This window comes from Pipistrellus hanaki (assembly GCF_964339955.1).
Source record: "Pipistrellus hanaki genome assembly, chromosome: 1".
NCBI lineage: Eukaryota > Metazoa > Chordata > Mammalia > Chiroptera > Vespertilionidae > Pipistrellus > Pipistrellus hanaki.
The window spans coordinates 161,277,467-161,297,144 of record NC_140503.1 but is presented as its reverse complement, the minus strand read 5'-3'; the positions used below and the strand labels follow the sequence as shown (position 1 = coordinate 161,297,144).

General features: G+C 38.4%; 1 protein-coding gene across 2 annotated transcripts; it reads left to right on the top strand.

Annotated features, from left to right (window-relative positions):
• Window positions 1–64: 64 nt before the first annotated feature.
• Window positions 65–19,080, top strand: THAP9 (THAP domain containing 9). Of its 2 annotated transcripts, XM_084882670.1 has the most exons (6): window positions 89–192; window positions 4,333–4,528; window positions 6,371–6,671; window positions 8,102–8,252; window positions 12,201–14,709; window positions 14,809–19,080. In XM_084882670.1, exons 1-5 carry the CDS (start codon window positions 113–115, stop codon window positions 14,053–14,055), a joined length of 2,583 nt encoding a protein of 860 aa, XP_084738796.1. In that variant the 5' UTR covers window positions 89–112; the 3' UTR covers window positions 14,056–14,709; window positions 14,809–19,080. The 2 variants fall into 2 exon arrangements, with proteins under 2 accessions (XP_084738797.1, XP_084738796.1); XM_084882671.1 differs by lacking the exon at window positions 4,333–4,528 and having other exon boundaries at window positions 65–192.
• The last annotated feature ends 598 nt before the right edge of the window (window positions 19,081–19,678 follow it).

Sequence of the window (19,678 nt, the reverse complement as noted above, 5' to 3'; positions counted from 1 at the left end):
GCCTTCCTGACCAATAAAGGTCGCGTAGACCCTCATGGGGGTGGAGCTAAGTTTCTCGTGACTCACGCGGTTCCGGGGGGCGCCGGAAGTGGGACCCCCACGTTGCGAGAAGATGACCCGAAGTTGCTCCGCTGTGGGTTGCAGCACCCGGGACACCCTGCAGAGCCGCGAGCACGGCTACTCTTTCCATCAGTGCGTGAGCGCAGCCTGGCGCGGCCTTAGCTTCTGGCCCTGCGGCCGGGCGCAGGCCGGGGAGGGGGTGCGAGGGGGGTAAGGAGGCGGGGCTGAGTGTGGCGCCGTCCACGTGACGTGCTTGACCTGAGAAACGCGGGACTAAGCTAGGGGGAAGGAAACCGGGAGCTGGGAGGCTTAAAATCGTTCCTTTTTTCCGCCACCCGCTCAGTGATTACCTCCAAATTGCTGATACTTCCTCTATGCCTACTGCATGCCTATGGCTTTTCGCGACCGTTGCTTGAAAGGCATTGTGCTTCCTTCCCGTCTTCCTGAACGCGAGGAGGCGGGAAAGGCGGGGAATTTGAAAGAGCTGTGGGAGGCGTGCGCTTCCATGTAGTGTGTGGGCTGAGCCCGGGTCCGCTTTCACCGGCTGGGCGGGTCATGACAAGTGGGTCCGTAGCGGTCGCCGGGCGCCACCAGGCCGGGGGAGTCTGGTCATGGCAAAGACGTTTCCTTTGGCTCAGAAGGAGGGCAGGTCTTCAGACCACTCTAAATTGAACGCACATCTATGGCCCAGGATGACAATCAATGTTCAAGGCACATTGGGAAATAGAAATGTGGGTAAAACGTCCTCAGAGACAGATGTGTACTTTAAAAAGAGGTGAACTCATCCTGGCGGGGTGGCTCAGTGATTTGGAGCGTGGTCTGGTTCACCAAAAAAGGTGGTGACTCCATCCATCCGGTCAGGGCACTTACCCAACTTGCGATTGGACCCCCAATTGGGGCGCAAGGGGAAGGCAATCAACAGACTGAAGTTTTGATGGATGTTTCTTTCTCTGTATCTCTCCCCACTTTCTACCTCTCCCCACACATCTATGTCCCTCCCCCCTCCTCTCTAAAGATCAATAAACAATATCCTCCAGTGAGGATTAAAAAAAGTAATCTATTAAGATAATGTGAGATGTAGAATTAAGCCATTGACAAAGCATTTTTTTAAAAAAATACATATTTTTATTGATTTCAGAAAGGAAGGGAGAGGGAGAGAGAGAAATATCAATGATGAGTGAATCATTGATCAGCTTCCTCCTGCATGTTTCCTCCTACCCCCACCCTTCCACCCTCGCGGGGATCTAGCTTGCAACCTGGGCATGTGCCCTGACTGGAAATCCAACTGGAACCTCATATTTATGGGTCGCACAACCACCGAGACATACCTGCCAGTCTAAGGGTGTTCTTTAAGAGGAGGAAGAAGGTGGGGGTGGGGGGGAGATAAATGAACAATAAAAAGGGAATAAGTACATATCTATTAAAATTGTATCTAAAAGTAAATGAACAAGGAATCTAATGAACAAAAAAAAACTGATGAATAAAATAAAATTAGAAGCATGGAACAGACTGAGAAATCTGAGTGGGGTAGGAAGAGATTAATCAAAAATCTTATATACAGCCGAAACCGGTTTGGCTCAGTGGTAGAGCGTCGGTCTGCGGACTGAAAGGTCCCAGGTTCGATTCCGGTCAGGGGCATTATGTTGGTTGCGGGCACATCCCCGGTAGGGGGTGTGCAAGAGGCAGATGGTCAATGTTTCTCTCTCATCGACGTTTCTAGCTCTCTATCTCTCTCCCTTCCCCTCTGTGAAAAATCAATAAAATATATTTAGAAAAAAAAATCTTATGTACATATATGCATTATCTATGGACACAGTCACTGGGTGAATGCCTGGAGTAGGGCAGAAATGTAGGGACGGAGGAGGGCAAGTTCAGGAATGGATTAGCTGGGTGTTACAGGGTATCATAAGATTGAAGGCTTGCCAGGCAGTGTGGCCCAGTGGTTGAGCATTGACCCATGAACCTGGAAGTGGAGGTTCTGTTTCTGGTTAGGGCACATGCAGGGGTTTCAGGCTAGATTCTTTTTTTTTTTTTTTTTTTTTTTTTTTTTAATATATTTTATTGATTTTTTTTTACAGAGAGGAAGGGAGAGGGATAGAAAGCTAGAAACATTGATGAGAGAGAAATATTGATCAGCTGCCTCCTTCACACCCCCACTGGGGATGTGCCCACAACCAAGGTACATGCCCTTGACCGGAATCAAACCTGGGACCTTTCAGTCTGCAGGCCAACGCTCTATCCACTGTAGGCTAGATTCTTAATGAGGGGTGTGTAGGAGGCAGCTGACTGATGATTCTCATCACTGTTGTTTCTATCTCTCTCCCTCTCTGAAATTAATGAAAATATAAAAAGGAAAGACTGAATAAGGCTTGACTGAGGCTGAAGGGGCTTTTTTCAACAAGGCTCACTCATAGGTTCTTTGGCTGGAGGCCTGGGTTTCTTTTTTAAAAAAAATATTTTATTGATGTTTTTACAGAGAGGAAGAGAGAGGGATAGAGAGTTAGAAACATCAATGAGAGAATCATTGATCAGCTGCCTCTTGCACACCCCCTACTGGGGATGTGCCTGCAACCAAGGTACATGCCTTTGACCAGAATCGAACCCGGGACCTTTCAGTCTACAGGCACACGCTCTAGCCACTGAGCCAAACCGGTTTCGGCAGGCCTGGGTTTCTTGCCAAGTGGAGCTCATAGGGCTGCTTATGACATGGTAGATAACTTGGAGAGGAGGCCTGCCCCCTCTCCAATCTGGGACCCCTTGAGGGATGTTCGACTGCAGTCGGACATCCCTCTCACAATCCAGGACTGCTGGCTCCCAACTGCTCACCTGCCTGCCTTCCTGATTGTCCCTAACTGCTTCTGCCTGTCAGCCTGATCACCCCTAACCACACCCATGCCAGCCTGATTGATATCTAACTGCTCTCCTGCCAGTCTGTTTGCCCCCAACACCCTCCTCTTCCAGCCTGCTCACCCCTTACTGCCCTCCTCTGCAGGGTTCATCGTCTTCAACTGCCCTCCCTTGCAAACCTGGTCCCTCCCAACTGCCCTCTCCTGCTGGCCATCTTGTGGTGGCCCTCTGTGTCCACATGGGGGCAGGATCTTTGACTACATGGGGGCAGCCATCTTATGTGTTAGAGTGATGGTCAATCTGCATATTACTCTTTTATTACAATAGATAAGATAGAGGCCTGATACATGGGTGGGGGCCAGCTGCTTTGCCATGAAGGGTATCCAGGATCAGGATGGGTGTTCCCTTGGGGTGTGGGGTGGCCTGGGTGAGGGGCCTGTGGTGATTTGCAAGCCTGCTATGCCCCCCCAGCGACCCAAGCTGAGGCCCTGGTATCTGGAATTTATTTACCTTCTATAATTGAAACTTTGTAGCCTGGAGTGGAGGCCTAGGCCCCCCAGGGCTGCAGAAGCTTGGCTTCCTTTATTGCCTGGGAAACCTAAGCCTCTCCTGCTCTGTGGCTGCAGCTATCTTGGTTTGGGTTAATTTGCATACTCACTCTGATTGGCTGGTGGATGTGGCTTGTGGGTGTAGCAGAGTGATGGTTAATTTGCATGTTATTTTATTAGGTAGTATTTTTTTTAAATATATTTTTATTGACTTTTTACAGAGAGGAAGAGAGAGGGATAGAGAGTTAGAAACATCGATGAGAGAGAATCATCAATCAGCTGCCTCTTGCACACCCCCTACTGGAGATGTGCCGGCAACCAAGGTACATGCCCTTGATCGGAATCGAACCTGGGACTTTTCAGTCTGCAGGCCAACCCTCTATCCACTGAGCCAGACCGGTTTCACTATTAGGTAGTATTTCATTGCCCACTGTAACTTCTGCTCTTTTTGTATTCCTTAGAAGGAAATCACTAACTCTAGCCCACACTCAAGGGGAGGGTAATTAGGCTTCACCTCTTAGAAGGAAGAGTACTAAAGAATTTGTGGACCTGGTTTAAAATCGTCATGGGGGGGAAATTGCCAGAAAAGGAAAACACATTAAATATGAACTGATTCTGTTCAGTGTAGGCAGTAAAGGCAAAATGTGGTAGGATATTTAATATTGCCCCCATACAAATTGGAGCAGACAGGATCACTATTGAATTTCTGGATTCAGAAATAGGAAATAATTTTGAAAAATGAAATCAGATTAAGTAAATTAAACTTTAACTGGACTTAATGTTGAAATAAAGCAGTTAAATAATAAATGGGTTTATATCTGCTGTATCATTACTATAACATTTTCATGTTAATAGAACTTTAATATGATTGCTATAGATTTCCAAGTGATACCATACTGCGCTCAAAATGGATCAAGGCTGTTAATCGCATGGATCCCAGAAGCAAAAAGATTTGGATCCCAGGACCATGTGCTATACTATGTTCCAAACATTTTCTTGAAAGTGACTTTGAGTCATATGGCTTAAGAAGAATGCTGAAAAAAGAAGCTGTGCCTTCTGTTTCTCTATACAAGGTACTTAAATCTAGGTGTAAACAAAACTAAATTTTACTGAGGCTATAAAAATGAAGATAGCTTACATTATAGCTAAAATCTGCAAAGATTAAAAAAACAAAAAACACCCTACATCTTAAAATAAATCCAATAAATTTTAAATGCTTAGAAAATTAGTTTTACTTACATTTAAATCTATAATATTAGTAATACTGCTTTTGGAGCTTGATAAAAAGTAAGGTATATAAACGCAGGTAATATGTGTAGATATACATAGAGGTTACTAAACTGATTACAAAAATCAACTTGGGGGCATAAAAAAGCCTGGACTTAGAATTCAGGCTTTTAAATATGTGACAGGGTGGGTTTTTTTGTTTTGTTTTGTTTTGTTTTTTTCAGAGAAGGAGAGGAAGAGATAGAAATATCAATGATGAGAGAGAATCATTGATCGGCTGCCTCATGCATGTCCCACACCAGGGATTGAGCCAGCAGCCTAGGCATGCACTCCAACCTGGAATCTTACTGTGACCTCCTGGTTCATAGGGAGACGCTCAACCAGTGAGCCATGCCAGCTGGGCCCATATGTGACAGTTTTCATAATACTTTGAAATTACGCCCCTTTTTTGGCTCCTCCCAAGAAAGTTCCTGATTTTGATGAAAGATGTACCTAATTAGTAGTGTTGACATAGAGGAATATAGAGAAATAGAAGACTTTCTATGAGTCAATCACCAGTACTGGTTCAAAAGTCTATGGTCAACCCCTGAGTACACTGGCTGGGTTGATGGTTTTTATTTTATCCTTTGACCCGTTAGCCACACTCTTGTACATGGTTCAGTCACTGTACAGACTGCATAGTCATCTGTTTTAGCCTGCTACTACTATCCTTACCTTCCTCTTATTCAATGGAGTCTACTTTTGGTGGTGTTTTTTCTTATTCCCCCTATTCAAAAGAATAATAGATGGTGTTAAATCCAAACTCATAAGTTCCAAAGCTTCCTATTTAACTGATTTGTGTATTTCTAATTGCTTTGAACTATTGTTTTGAACCACATATACTAACCCAGTGTTTCCCAAACTTTTGATATATGTGTACCCCTTCTATAATTTTCGAAACGCTGAGTTCCCCTCGTACTCATGAGAACGTAGAATTTGGCATACCTGAGCACGGTGCAGTGCATAACCCCACCAAACTCTGGTGCAACGCGTACCCCCACCAAACTCTTCCCATACCCCTGGGGGTACGCATACCACACTTTGGGAAACAGTGTACCCACAGCAAATTGACTTGCTTTCATGTTTTTGTGTAAAATCAATAATAGTTACTACTTATTAAAATCTACAATAGATAGGTATTATACTAGGAGATTTACATAAATTCTTGTGCCCACAAAACAAATGAGGAGATTCAGGATTGTAGAGATTAGGTGACAGCTAACAAGTGAGGGAGCCGGAAATTGAACACTGATTAGTCTTACTGGTAATTCTAACGCTCAGGCCCTGTCCACTATGCCTTCCTTTTTGCACAAGTAACTTCCCTGTCCCTCCATTAAGCCATATTATTGCTCCTTCAAAGAACCACTCAAAACTCATATATATGCACAAATTACCACCTTTCTCTAGTTACTTTAATCATTTCAGAAACTTTCAGCATCATATTACTATTTCTGTATAGATGCAAAAAAACAACAAAACTCCTGTTTACATTGTCCTACAGACTATACATTTTTTAAAAATCAGAGCTTATTACCTCTCTTTCATAACTGATTCCACAGCAACCAAGTGAGTGCTTTGTATTCAGTGGTGTTGTTATAGATAATCTTCTGTGTTATAATTTCTAAAATATCTTTTTTTTTCTGTCATAGGATCTTCAAGATGTGCAACAAAACGGTAAAGCAAGACAGAAAATCCCAAAAGAGCCTCTTCCTGATGATTCTGAAGAGGTTGCTACCGAGGACCATAACTACAGTTTAAAGAGATCTTTGACAGCAGAAGAGGACCTGGCTGAAGTGCAACAGATGCTACCATTGTCCAAAAAAAGACTTGTTCCTGCCAAAAACCACAGCATGATGAAGAAGAGAGAGGGTTTACAATTAATTGATACACTGGTAGAAGAGAGACTACTTTCTGAAGAAACAGAGTGTCTGCTACGAGCACAATTTTCAGGTATGCTCTCCAATGACCTGTAATATTTACAAAGTAGCTCTTAAGTTTTCTGAAATATCTTAAGTACCTGTATTTATTTTGCTATTGCTTGTGAAAAATACTTTTTAGATGAGAAGTGAAAAATCTCCGTAGCATAAGCAAGAAGAATGAAAGGAAATCACCAAAATCTTTTTATGGCTTTCCAATTTTAAAAGTAATATGTTTATTATAAGAATAGCAAAGAAGTATATAAATGATAAAAATAACAGATAATCCTGTTACCCAGAGTTGAGATCAGATGGTTTATACCAGATAGTGTACTTTTCACTTTTTATAAAATATTTACCCGTGTTATCTCAAATTCTTTTTTAAAATTTATTTTTGTTGTTGAGAGTATTACAGATGCCCTCCATTTTTTCCCCTTTGTTCCCCTATCTCAAATTCTTCATTTTTTAAAAAAGATATTTTTATTGATTTCAGAGAGGAAGGGAGAGGAAGAGAGAGACAGAAACATCAATGATGAGAGTGAGTCATCTTACCAGCTGCCTCCTGCACCCCACACCCACTCCCCTTCCCCAACCTGGGCTGTGACCCCAGAACCCTGGCATGTGCTCTGACCAGGAATGGAACCGCCACCTCCTGGTTCATAGGTTGATGGTCAACAACTTAGCCACACCAAAATCCCTTTGAGTTTGCAGAATACCTTTGAGTTTGAAAATTGTATGAATCTCCAAATATTTACTAAAATATTTCATAGAATAAATATATGTGTCCATTTAAAAAGCTACCTAGTCTTTGTAAAGCAGGATGTTTAAAGAGGGGCAAAATAAGAATTGCCAGCTTACTCTTTGATGAGAGAAGCAGATAATTTGGATTTACATTCTGGTGAATAAGGAGCATGTCCTGCTTCTAGAAGGGTAGGTATCTCTAGCGGAGAATATTTTGTGTTTTTCCAAGTGAGGAATAGAGATAATTAATAGATGTCCCACCAGGAACATGGGTGCTTGTTTTGTTTTTTCTCAGTGGTAGGAAAGATTGTCTGTTCAATCTAAGCATTCCCCAGAAATGTTTCTCTTGACTAATTTTTGCCCTTATATAAATGTAACCAGGGAACAAATAAAACAAAAAATCTCATAATCAAGAGGCTTAATTTTATCCAGTCATTTTCTTTTCTTTCTTGTGTCTCTAAAAATCTCCACTTGGGCTGTCAGTGAAGTTACAAACAGTGATTCAAGTGGAAACTTTTCTTCCCTCTTTCTAGTGAAATGATTCAAGATAAGTTGGACAACAGGCTCAAAGATAGGATATTAATCTCTGAACAAAATCAGTTAAGATGTGATTGTATTTAAATTTTGGTTCCCAGTGCATTTTAAATGAAAATTTTATGCTCTATACCTGAAAATGTTACTGTATACATTTTTCATCACAAAAGAATAAATTTATTTTAACAGATTTTAAGTGGGAATTGTACAACTGGAGTGAAACATCTGAGTACTCTACAGAAATGAAGCAATTTGCATGTACACTCTATTTGTGCAGTAGCAAAGCCTATGATTATGTAAAAAAGATTCTTAAACTGCCTCATTCTTCCATCCTGAGAACGTAAGTGAATTACTTTATTGCATTTTAGAGATTAAGGCTATTAGAATTTACATTCTCCTTTATTAGTCCATTTCTCTTTTTAAAAACTTCATATTTGGTGTTTACATATTAGCATGATCAATGTTTTCACCAAGAAAATGAAGACATATAGTCTGACATCTTTTGCATCTGCTAAATGATAGAGACATTCTGAGTGATACAATTCAAATCTTGAAGTGTTGGAATTTGTAATACACTTCAGTAGTCTTAATATGTGACTCTCTTAGAAAATCTAGAAGGGTTCTAGAATACCATTGGTTTGAAGCAAAGAATAAAAATCTGAATTTTGCCTTAGCTGGGTTGGTTTAGTGGATAAAGCATCAGCCTGCGGACTGAAGGGTCCCAGGTTAGATTCCAGTCAAGGGCACGTGCCCAGGTTTCGGGCTCGATCCCCAGTAAGGGGCGTGTAGGTGTCAGCCAAACAATGATTCTTTCTCATCATTAATGTTTCCATCTCTCCCTCTCCCTTCCTCTCTGAAATCAATAAAAATTATACATTTTTAAAAATATGAATTTTTTAAAGTTCTGGAAAACCTTCATTGGTAGTTTGATGCCAATGAAAGTTGTCCAGAGCCCAGATTGTGATAAATAATTTTTTGGATTTGTGATCAAAATACAAAGATATGTTTGTAATTTCCTTAGTGTAAAGGAAATAGCACAATGACTGTATTATAATATCTTATAAATTTAATATTCAATTTGCACTGTTTTTGTCACTGGTTTTACTGATTTCTCTTTACTTTTATTTATTTACTTGGCTTAAACAGAAATTTATTAGAGTTCTGGAGGCTAGAAGTCCAAAATCAATGTGTCTGCAGGGTTAGTTCCTACTAAAGGCTGTGAGGAAAGGGTCGATTCCATGCCTCTCTCCTTGACTTGTGGATGGTAGTCTTCTCCTGTTTCTTCACCTCATCTTCCATTATGTGTTTTTTGGTCTAAGTTCCCTCTTTTTATGACGACACAGTCATGTTAGAGTGACCTTATTTTAGCTTGAGTACCTATATAAAGACCCTATCTCCACATTAGGTCACATTCTGAGGTACTGGGGATTGGGATTATAATATAACATTTTTGAGGGGCACAATTCAACCCGTACCAGTTACTTCCCTGAGCATAAGCCTCCCATTTCCCATAGTCCAAAGGCCAATTCCTTCCTTACTGAGCCTCGTGTGATGTGGCTCCTCCTGGCCCTGCAGCTTCTCTCTTACCTTCCACTCTGTCCTCTTGCTCCAGTTGTAAGGCATTTCTTGCTTCTTGCTTTAGGGACTTACTATTCCATCTGCCTGAAATGCCCATTTTTTCTGTATGATGATTGATTCTCACTCAGACTCAGACTAGATATTGCATCCTTTCAGAAGCCTGGCCTGTCATTCTCCCAATTCTGGATTAGGCACCTTTCTTGCACACACTATCTGGAACTGAATCTTAAGTACAACACTGTATTCCACACTATGAGCTGCCCAAGTATGAGGCCTACATCTGGTTCTTTGTTATACCCAAACACTCTAATCCTGAGCAGTGCTTGGAACACAATGGTCCCTTAATTAATATTTGTGCAATTGAAAGAATGCCTAGATGGTAATTAGGATTTTGAATAGCTATAAGAAAGAAATACACTGTATCTCAAGTTGCTATCTAAAAACCAGCACTCCTGCCGAAACCGGTTTGGCTCAGTGGATAGAGCGTCAGCCTGTGGACTGAAAGGTCCCAGGTTTGATTCCAGTCAAGGGCATGTACCTTGGTTGCAGGCACATCCCCAGTAGGGGGTGTGCAAGAGGCAGCTGATCAATGTCTCTCTCATCAATGTTTCTAACTCTCTATCCCTCTCCCTTCCTCTCTGAAAAAAATCAATAAAAATATATTTAAAAAATAATAATAATAAAAACCACTCCCATTTAATTGGAATTGGGGCAGAGACCATTCAGGAATGACAGGAGCCATCTATCTCTTGTGGAAGGTCCTCGATTTCTTGTTGCTCCAACTTGAAAATAGAGTCACAGGAGCTCTGAGTTGAAGAAACTCTTAGATACCATGTAAACCCCCTCATTGAGGCCTGGTGGGAGAAAGAGCTTCAATTATCATGACTCCCCCCCCCATTTTGGGGAAAACATCTTTTTTTATAAATTGAGATATGATTGACATAAAATTCTGTTAGTTTCAGGTGTACATTTATTCAATATTTGTATATATTTTAAATTGATCACCACAATAAGTCTAGTTAACATCCATCTCACACATAACATTTTTTTTCTTACAGTGAGAACTTTTTTTTTTTTTTTTTTTTGGTTAATCCTCACCTGAGGATAGTTTCTCCATTAATTTTTAGAGGAGAGTGCAGGGAGGGAAGGGAAGAGAAAAACATCGATGTGAGAGAGACACATTGATTGTTTACCTCCTGCATGTGCCCAATCAACCCGAAACCCAGGTACACACCTTGACCAGGAATGGAACCTGGAACTCTTTGGTCCATGGGCCAGTGCTCCAACCACTTAACCAAACTGGTCAGGTAGTAATGAGAACTTTTAAGATGTACTTTCTTTGCAACTTTCAAATATACACTACAGTATTATTTACTATCGTCACCAGACTGTACATTATATCCCCTCTTAAAAAATGAAGGAGAATTTTTCTCCATATACACTATTAAAATACTACTACTAAAACATTTAGAAGTTAAAGGAAGGAAGGATAACTCATTAATTGTTCCTCTACATTATATTTAAGCAATTATTACCATTCAGGGAATTTTCTAACAGGCTTTTTTCTGGACTTAGATTACTAGTTTTTTACATAGTTGTGATCTTTTTTTAAAAAAATATATTTTTATTGATTTTAGAGAGGAAGGAAGAGGGAGAGAGAAATAGAAACATTAGTAATAACAGAGAATCTCCTTTCGGCTGCCTCCCGCAGTCCCCCCACCGGGGATCGAGCCCGCCACCCAGGCATGGGCCCTTGACTGGAATCGAACCTGAGACCCTTCATTCCGCAGCCGATGCTCTATCCACCAAACCAAACCAGCCAGGGCTAGTTGTGATCTTTAATAGCTGCATAGTGTCAGGGAATTGTATCCTAGTAACTCAGGCATTCTCCAGCTATTGGACATTTACAATGGAGACTCCCTTAGTTGCCCCCAAGAGTATACTTTTGAAGCTATCAGGAGCAATGAGAAAAACTGAAGAAGGCAACAACAAAGCTGGGTTTCACACTTGTGCATAACTAGCAGCAAAAAGGTCAAGAGGCTTAACCTTTCCCTCTGTCCCAGATTCCTAACTATAAAATGAGGTTGATGTACTAAACGTCCCCAAAGTTTCCTTCCCCTTCAACAATTTTCTCATTTCAGTGAATTTACAGGTCAGACTGGTGTATGATCTGAATTCTAAATACATCAATTATAACAAACAGTAATTGATTTCTATACTTTTAAAAGAAGTAAATCAGAAATTAAAAATTATTTTGTGGTATGTTTGCATCTTAAAATACTTTGTTTCTAATTTTCTCTATTATCTTACTATTTTATGATAATTCTATTTACTTGAGAATTTGGCTACTTACACTTGGCTTTATTTATTTAGAGATTTAAGGCTACTTCAGTACCATTTAAGACATTTTCTTTATTTAAAAAAGAAGTATGCTTTTTATTTATTTTAGAGAGAGAGCAAGGGAGAGGAAAAGACAGATAGAAAGATTGATGAGAGAGAAATATCCATCAGCTGCCTTCTGCACACCCCCAATGGGGATTGAGCCCACAACCTGGGCATGTGCCCTAAACAGGAATCAAACTGTCCTCTTGGTGCACGGGTCAATAACGCTTAACCAGAGCCTCACCTACCGGGCAGCATTTTCTCTCTTTTTAAATTTTTTTCATTTCTTCATTTGTGTCTTTTATTTTTCGATTTTTATATTTTCCAGATGGTTATCCAAATGCAAACCCAGCCCAGGTTTCAACAGCAACGTTTTTTCTTTTCTTCAACAAAGAGTAGAGAACGGAGACCAGCTGTATCGGTATTGTTCACTGATAATAAAAGGTGTCTCTCTCAAGCAGCAGGTGCAGTGGGATCCCAGCAGTCAACATTTGCAAGGGTTTATGGACTTCGGTCTCGGCACACTGGATGCTGATGAAATGCCACTCGCCTCAGAAACTGTTTTGTTGATGGCAGTGGGTATTTGTGGTCATTGGAAAACACCTCTTGGTTATTTTTTTGTAAACAAAGCGTCTGGATATTTGCAAGCTCAGCTGCTTCGTCTTACTATTGGCAAACTGAGTGACATAGGGGTCACAGTTGTGGCTGTTACGTCTGATGCTACAGCTCAGAGTGTTCAGATGGCAAAAGCATTGGGGATACACCTTGATGAAGACAACATGAAGTACACATTCCAGCATCCTTCATCTTCTAGTCAACAGATTGCATACTTCTTTGATTCTTGCCACTTGCTTGGATTAATAAGAAATGCATTTCAGAGTTTTCAGAGCATTCAGTTTAGTAATGGCATAGCACATTGGCAGCACCTTGTGGACTTAGTAGCACTAGAGGAGCAGGAATTATCAAGCATGGAAAGAATCCCAAGAAAACTTGCAAATTTGAAAAACCATGTACTAAAAGTGAATTCAGCTGCCCAACTCTTCACCGAGAGTGTAGCCAGTGCGTTAGAATGTTTGCTGTCATTAAGCCTGCCACCTTTTACAAATTGTATTGGTACCATCCACTTTGTACGCTTAATTAACAATCTCTTTGAAATTTTTAATAGTAGAAACTATTATGGAAAGGGACTTAAAGGACCTCTAATGCTTGCAACTTTTAATAAAATTAATCAGGTATTAACTGAAGCCAAGACTATTTTCGTTACTTTATCTGATACTAGCAATAATCAAATAATTAAAGGTAAGCGAAAACTAGGATTCTTGGGATTTTTGCTTAATGCTGAGAGCTTAAAATGGCTCTATCAAAATTATGTTTTCCCAAAGGTATGGCCTTTTCCGTATCTTCTTACTTACAAATTCAGCCAAGACCATCTGGAATTATTTCTAAAGATGCTTAGAAAAATACTAGCAACCAGTTCTAACCCTACCTGCATGGCATTCGAGAAAGCTTACCATAATTTGGAAACCAGATACAGATTACAAGGTGAAGTTTTTCTAAGTGACCTGAGCATCCTCGACATATCAATTGCTCGAAGGACAGACATAAACCTGTGTACAGTTCAACGTCATTATGGTGTTAACATTATAAAGACTCCTTTTCACAATGAGGATATTTGCCTAGATTGGTCTAATTGTTCACTAAGTGAGGCATTACTAGACCTATCAGATTATAGGCGAAATCTCACCTATTGTGCTGGTTATGTTGCAGATACATTATCAACTCTTTTAACTTGTGAGGACTGTGTCAGTGCACTGTATGCATCGGATCTCAAAGTCTCTAAAATTGGGTCACTGCTGTGTGTTAAAAAGAAGAATGGTTTGCATATCCCTTCAAAAAGTTTATGTCGAGTCATAAACATTTGTGAGCAGGTTGTAAGAACCCATTCAAAAATGGCAGTTTATGAACAACTTCCTAAGCAGAGGGAATTATGTCTTCAACAGGAAATATTATGTGAGCTTTCTGGACATAGTTATCTTTTTGTAGAATTAGATGAGCATCTCTTTGATGGAGAAGTGTGTGCCACCAATCACTTTGTAAAGTTACTAAAGGATATAATAATCTGCTTCTTAAAGTTGAGAGCTAAACAGAGGGAATTATATCTGCTTCTTAAAGTTGAGAGCTAAAGATAGAGCTCATTTTTCTAAAAAACATCAGCCAGAAAGACTTGAAAGGAAAATGTCAAGGAAGCACTGATCATCTTTAGAGGGTTACAAATATTTAAGTTTTGCTAATACCAATAAATTCAGGCATCTGCTAAGTAACCATGGATATCCATTCAAATGAGAGACCCAAAATATATTTAAATTTATATTAAGAATAGTTGGTCAACATTTATTTTCAAGTTCAACCTACCATATTTTCTAAATTGATCATTCTGCACAGTGGACAGGTTTGTACTCTTAGAATTTACAACTTGCATATTTCATAAAATCTGCTTGAACTTTGGTATGTTTGCCGCATTTTAACGTTACCAACCTGAACAAAGCAGTAAGAGCGGACTAGACAAGAAGTACTGGCTTTGGATTTACGTTAGACTGAATAATGTGACTGGACATAATTTTAATTTGTTCAATCTACTTTAAAAACAAGAGAAAATAACAACTAGGAGTCAGCAACACATCGACTCCTTTTACAACTAGACTATATTCCTTAAAAGAGCTTTGGTTGATAGAATACCTTGAGTATAATTTTATTTACATGTGAAAATGTGTGGTTTTAGATTTTGGCTAAATTAAATTATCAGGTACCACAAAGTCCCTTTGCCAGGGTATCCTAAAGTAGAAATAACCCTAAAGTAGAAATAACCCCTAAAGTAGAAATAACCCCAGGGTTAGGGTTAGGGTTAGGGTTAGGGTTAGGGTTAGGGTTAGGGTTAGGTATAAGTATGCTTTATCAGATGGACAGTAAGCACCTGAGCCATGAAATAGTTCCCTGTGCTGCAGTGAAGCTGGGGATTATAGTTTTAGGGTCGTACACAGGTGATGTAATTTTCACAATTTATTGTCTCTGGACTTTGAAATAGTACTTTTGAATAATAGAGTAGGTAATTACTTGACTCTTATTGAAAGAGCCCAATGCTCCTCAGCAAATGAGAAATTTTGATGTTAAATTCTGCTTTTCTGAAGCCTACTTGTATTTACAGGGAGCTAAAATAATGAAACATTTCAGTGTTGAATCAATAATGGAATTTTATAGCATATAATAATTTGGGGGAAAGATGGTCAATTGAGATTATAGGTATGTCAAGTTTTACAGAAATTTAGGAGTAACTTAAATACTGTCAAAGATGGAAATAGAATAAGGCCAATTTTCTCACACCCAAAGTTGAAAAGATAGAAAAACATGTAGGTATATGTACTTTCATAAGTGGGAGTATTTTAATGTATAAAAGAAGCAAGCACATTATTTACCTGTGTATGTAAAATACTGTTATTGAATGAATGTTAAAAAGTACAGTTAATAAGAAAACTAAAAATTGCAAAGGTTATTTACTGGCTAAAAATTTAGTTTTATTAATTGAAATTTATCCTAAATAGTATATTTTAATATTTTTTTATATTCTACCTCAAAGGCTTAAGTTTTGAAATGTAATCAGAGTTGCACTGCAGTTTATATTAAGAACTATTGCTGAGAAGTCTGAACATTGTGATTTTTGTTTCGTTTGCCATAGAATTAGTTTAGATTCACCAGGATAAATCTTAAAGGAAACCTGTAAGTCACCACCTTTATAAATCCACCTGTAATAACTCAATAAGTTTTATAACTGAATTAAGTTTTTTATCTGATCTTTACTAAAAACTAGTTCATATCTGTAGTGTCTTAGTTACTTTGACTAATGTACTAATATATTCTTATTTTAGAAATTAGTGGTTTGCCTTACTTTAAGTGCTGGATAAATTGGAAAAACATTGAAGATAATATTCCCATTACTGCCTTTAGCACAGTTAATTGCGTTTGCTCTAAGGAAAGTATGATATGGAATTTTTTAAATAGTCATGTTTGATTACTAGGGTTAGTTTATAAATTTTACTCAGCACCTTTGTCCTTTTTTTCTTTGGAGAAAACTAACATTCTCTTCAGAAATGTATTCTTTTCAACAAATAGTACTGGAACAATTGTATATCATCATGCAAAAGTATTAACTTTAAATAGATAAAAAATCTAAATGTAAGAGGTAAAGCTATAAAACTGGAAGAAAAGAGTCGGGAACTTATATTGTGATAGTGTCTTAGATATGACACCAAAAGCACCATCAACAAAAAATAAGTTGGACATCAAAATTAAAAACTTGTGCTTCAGAGGACAACATCCATAAAGTGAAACAACCCACAGAATGGGAGGAAATTTTTACAAATTACTTGGTAGAGGATTTGTATCTAGAATATACAAAGAACTTGCATAACTCCATAATAAATGACAACCTGATTTTTAGAATGGGTAAAGACTATGAGTAGACATTCTTCAAAGGAGATCTACAAAGGGCCTGTAAACACCAGAATATATGTTGGACTTTAGCCATCTGGGAAATGCAAATCAAAACCACAATGAGATATCACTTTATAGCCACTAGGGATGGCTATAGTAAAAAAGATGTGTTAAGAATGTGGAGAAGTTGGAATCCTTATACATTGGTGATGAGAATGGAGATCCTGGAAACCAGCCTTTTGCTTCTTCAAAGGGTTAAAGAGTTACCAAATGACCCAACAGTTCTACTGACAGGCATATACCCAAGAGAAATAGAAACATGTCCATGTGAAAACTTGTACACAAATATCGCAGTAACATAATAGCTAAAAAGTGAAAAAGACCCACTAATGAATGATAAAAATGTGCTGTATTCATAAGTAGGTCACATGGTAAATGTAATTTTACTTGATAACGATCTCCCAGAACTTTTTTTGCCACATGACTACCGCTTTGCATTTCAACCAGTAATGTATGAAACTTCCTGTTGCTCTGCTTCTGCCCTAGTATTTGGTTTTGTTTGAATTAGCCATTGAAATTGGACATGCATATTTCATTGTAGCTAAATTTCTTAATAGGTAAGGATGAGCATCTTTTTGTAGGTTTATTTGCCATCCACGTAATTTTATTTTAAAAAATATATTTATTGATTTGAGAAGGGAAAGGGAGAGAGAAACATCAGTGATGAGAGACAATCATCCATTGTCTGCCTCCTGCACGCCCCCTACTGGGGATTGACTTTGCAACCCAGGCATGTGCCATGACAGAATCAAACCATGACCTGATTCATAGGTTGATGCTCAACCACTGAGCCATGCTGATTGGGCCCATTCACATTTTAGGTGAAATGTTCAAATCTTTTGCCTACATTTGAGAAGGTTGTTTTCTCATTGAGCATTAATTACATATTCTGCACATTAGTCTACTATCAGCTATGTTTTGCAAATATTTTTTCCTAGTCTAGGGCTTTTCTAATGTGCTTTGAAGATCAGACATTAATTTTGTTAAGTCCAACTTATTGATTTTTTTCTTAGTTTCATAGCTAAGAAATCTAACTCAAGGTCACTTTTTTTTCCTGTTTTCTAGACATTTTGTAGTTTTAGGGTTTACATTTAGATTATAATCCATTTTAAGCTAATTTTGGTGTGTCATATAAATTGTTTGGATGTTCACATATGGATATCCCAGTACCAATGGTACTAGTTGTACCTGTCTATGTAAATTTTATAGTCAACTAGTTGAATTTTACAAAAATTCCTTTTAAGATTTTGACAAGATATGTTGAATCCATAGATTAATTTAGGGAGAAATTTAATAATGAATGTTCCAATCCATAAACATGGTATCTCTTTTTAAGGCATTTTATTATTAGAAATCAGTGTTTCCTACATTTCACATACAGACTTTGCACATATTTTTTGTTACATTTCATGTTTTGTGGTGCTGCTATAAATGGTCATTTTAAAATCTGTTTCTAAATGTTGATTGCTACTGTATACAAATACACTTAAGCATACTGACCTTGTTAGTCCTGGTGCTTTTTAAAAAAAGATTGACTTTCCTATATTGGTGTTCACATCATCCACAAATAGATATTATCTTACTCATTTTCAATCTGTGGCCCTTATTGTTCAGTGACCTCTAAGACAATGTGGAATAGGAGTGCCTTGTTCCCAGTGTTAGGGGAGAAACATTGTTTTCACCATTTATATATTACCTGTAGGCCTTTTTGTAAAAAAATTTTTACCAGGTTTAGGCTCCCTGATATTCCCCATTTGCTGAAAGTTGTGTTTTTATAACCATAAATAAATAGAATTTTGACATGAAATTTTTTTGAAAAAAAATATTGAGATGTAATTTACATACCATAATAGTCATCCTTTTAAAGCATACAATTCACTGTACTCAAAAGGTCGTTTTCTGCAACTTTTGAGATAATCTCATAGCTTTTGCATGTAGATATAGAACATTGACTTTTTTTAAAGTTACCTAACATTGATTTGGCAGGGGGGAGGCCATCCTTTTTATTCTTGGGATAAAACCAACCTGGTCATGATGTATTTTTATATATTTCCAGATTATATTTGCTAATATAATAAATTAGTTATTAAAGTCTTCGACCTTATAATAAACATTATCCTGAATACATGAATTTTATTGCTTTTGATAAAAACTAAAGCGCCTTAAATGTAATGCTTTGATAAAACTATTTAAAACAATTTTTAATTTCAAGTTTTTTAAACCTTATAACTTAAAATACTTGCCCTGGCCAGTGTTGTTCAGTAGTTGAGCATTGACCCATGAACCAGGAGGTCAGGTTCATTCCCAATCAGGACACCTGCCTGGGTTGCAGGCTTGATCCCCAGTGAGGGCATACTGGAGGCAGCCAATCAGTGATTCTCATTGATATTTCTATCCCTCTCTCCCTGTGAAATCAACAACAAAAAAAGGAAATTCACCCTAACAACAAAAAAAAATTTAAGTAATTTACATAAAACTACATAATAGAAAATAACTATAATACTCAAGGTTTTTCTAGTGATTGGCTTTTCTCTGGGTTGGTGCAACAAAATTCCTATATGAAATGCTGAAGGGATGCAATATGATCATAGGTATGGCAGGAGGTCCTGGTTTAAACCTGTATTTACATAAGCATTCTCTTAGCTACCAAACTATAAAATAGAAGGCTTCTAAAGGTATTTTTATTTACATTTTACATTAGAATTGAGCAAAAGTCAGTTATCCATATCAAATGATGGGGAGGCTAAGGCAGTAGTCTTCCCACAAGTTGTTGCTCTGTTTTATTACCAGTAACAAGGTTCTGGGTTCCTGTATAGTCCAAAGACCAGACCTGCAAGTTGCTTTTCATTCTTGTAGGAAGGTGCTTACCATAGGAATATCAAACTTAAGAAGGAAAGGAGTAAGATTGAGTTTCTGCCCTTTAAAAAAATGCCCTCACCGATTTGGCTCTGGTTAGAGCATCAGCCCCGCTCCGACTGAAGGGTTGTAGGTTCAATTTCAGTCAAGGGCATATACCTCCATCCCCCTCCCTGGTCCATCCGTGAGGGAGACAACCAATTGATGTGTTGTGTCTCCCTGTCTCTCCCACTTTCTCCACTGTCTCTAAAAAACAATGGGAAAATGTCCTCTGGTGAGGTTAACAATAAACCGAGAGAAAAAAGAATGTCTCATTCAAAGCTATTTATGTTAATGATAATTGGGCAAAATGATAGATTTGGTTTTTAGTTGTGCTTTCAAAAGTAATGCTAAATTTACCTGAAG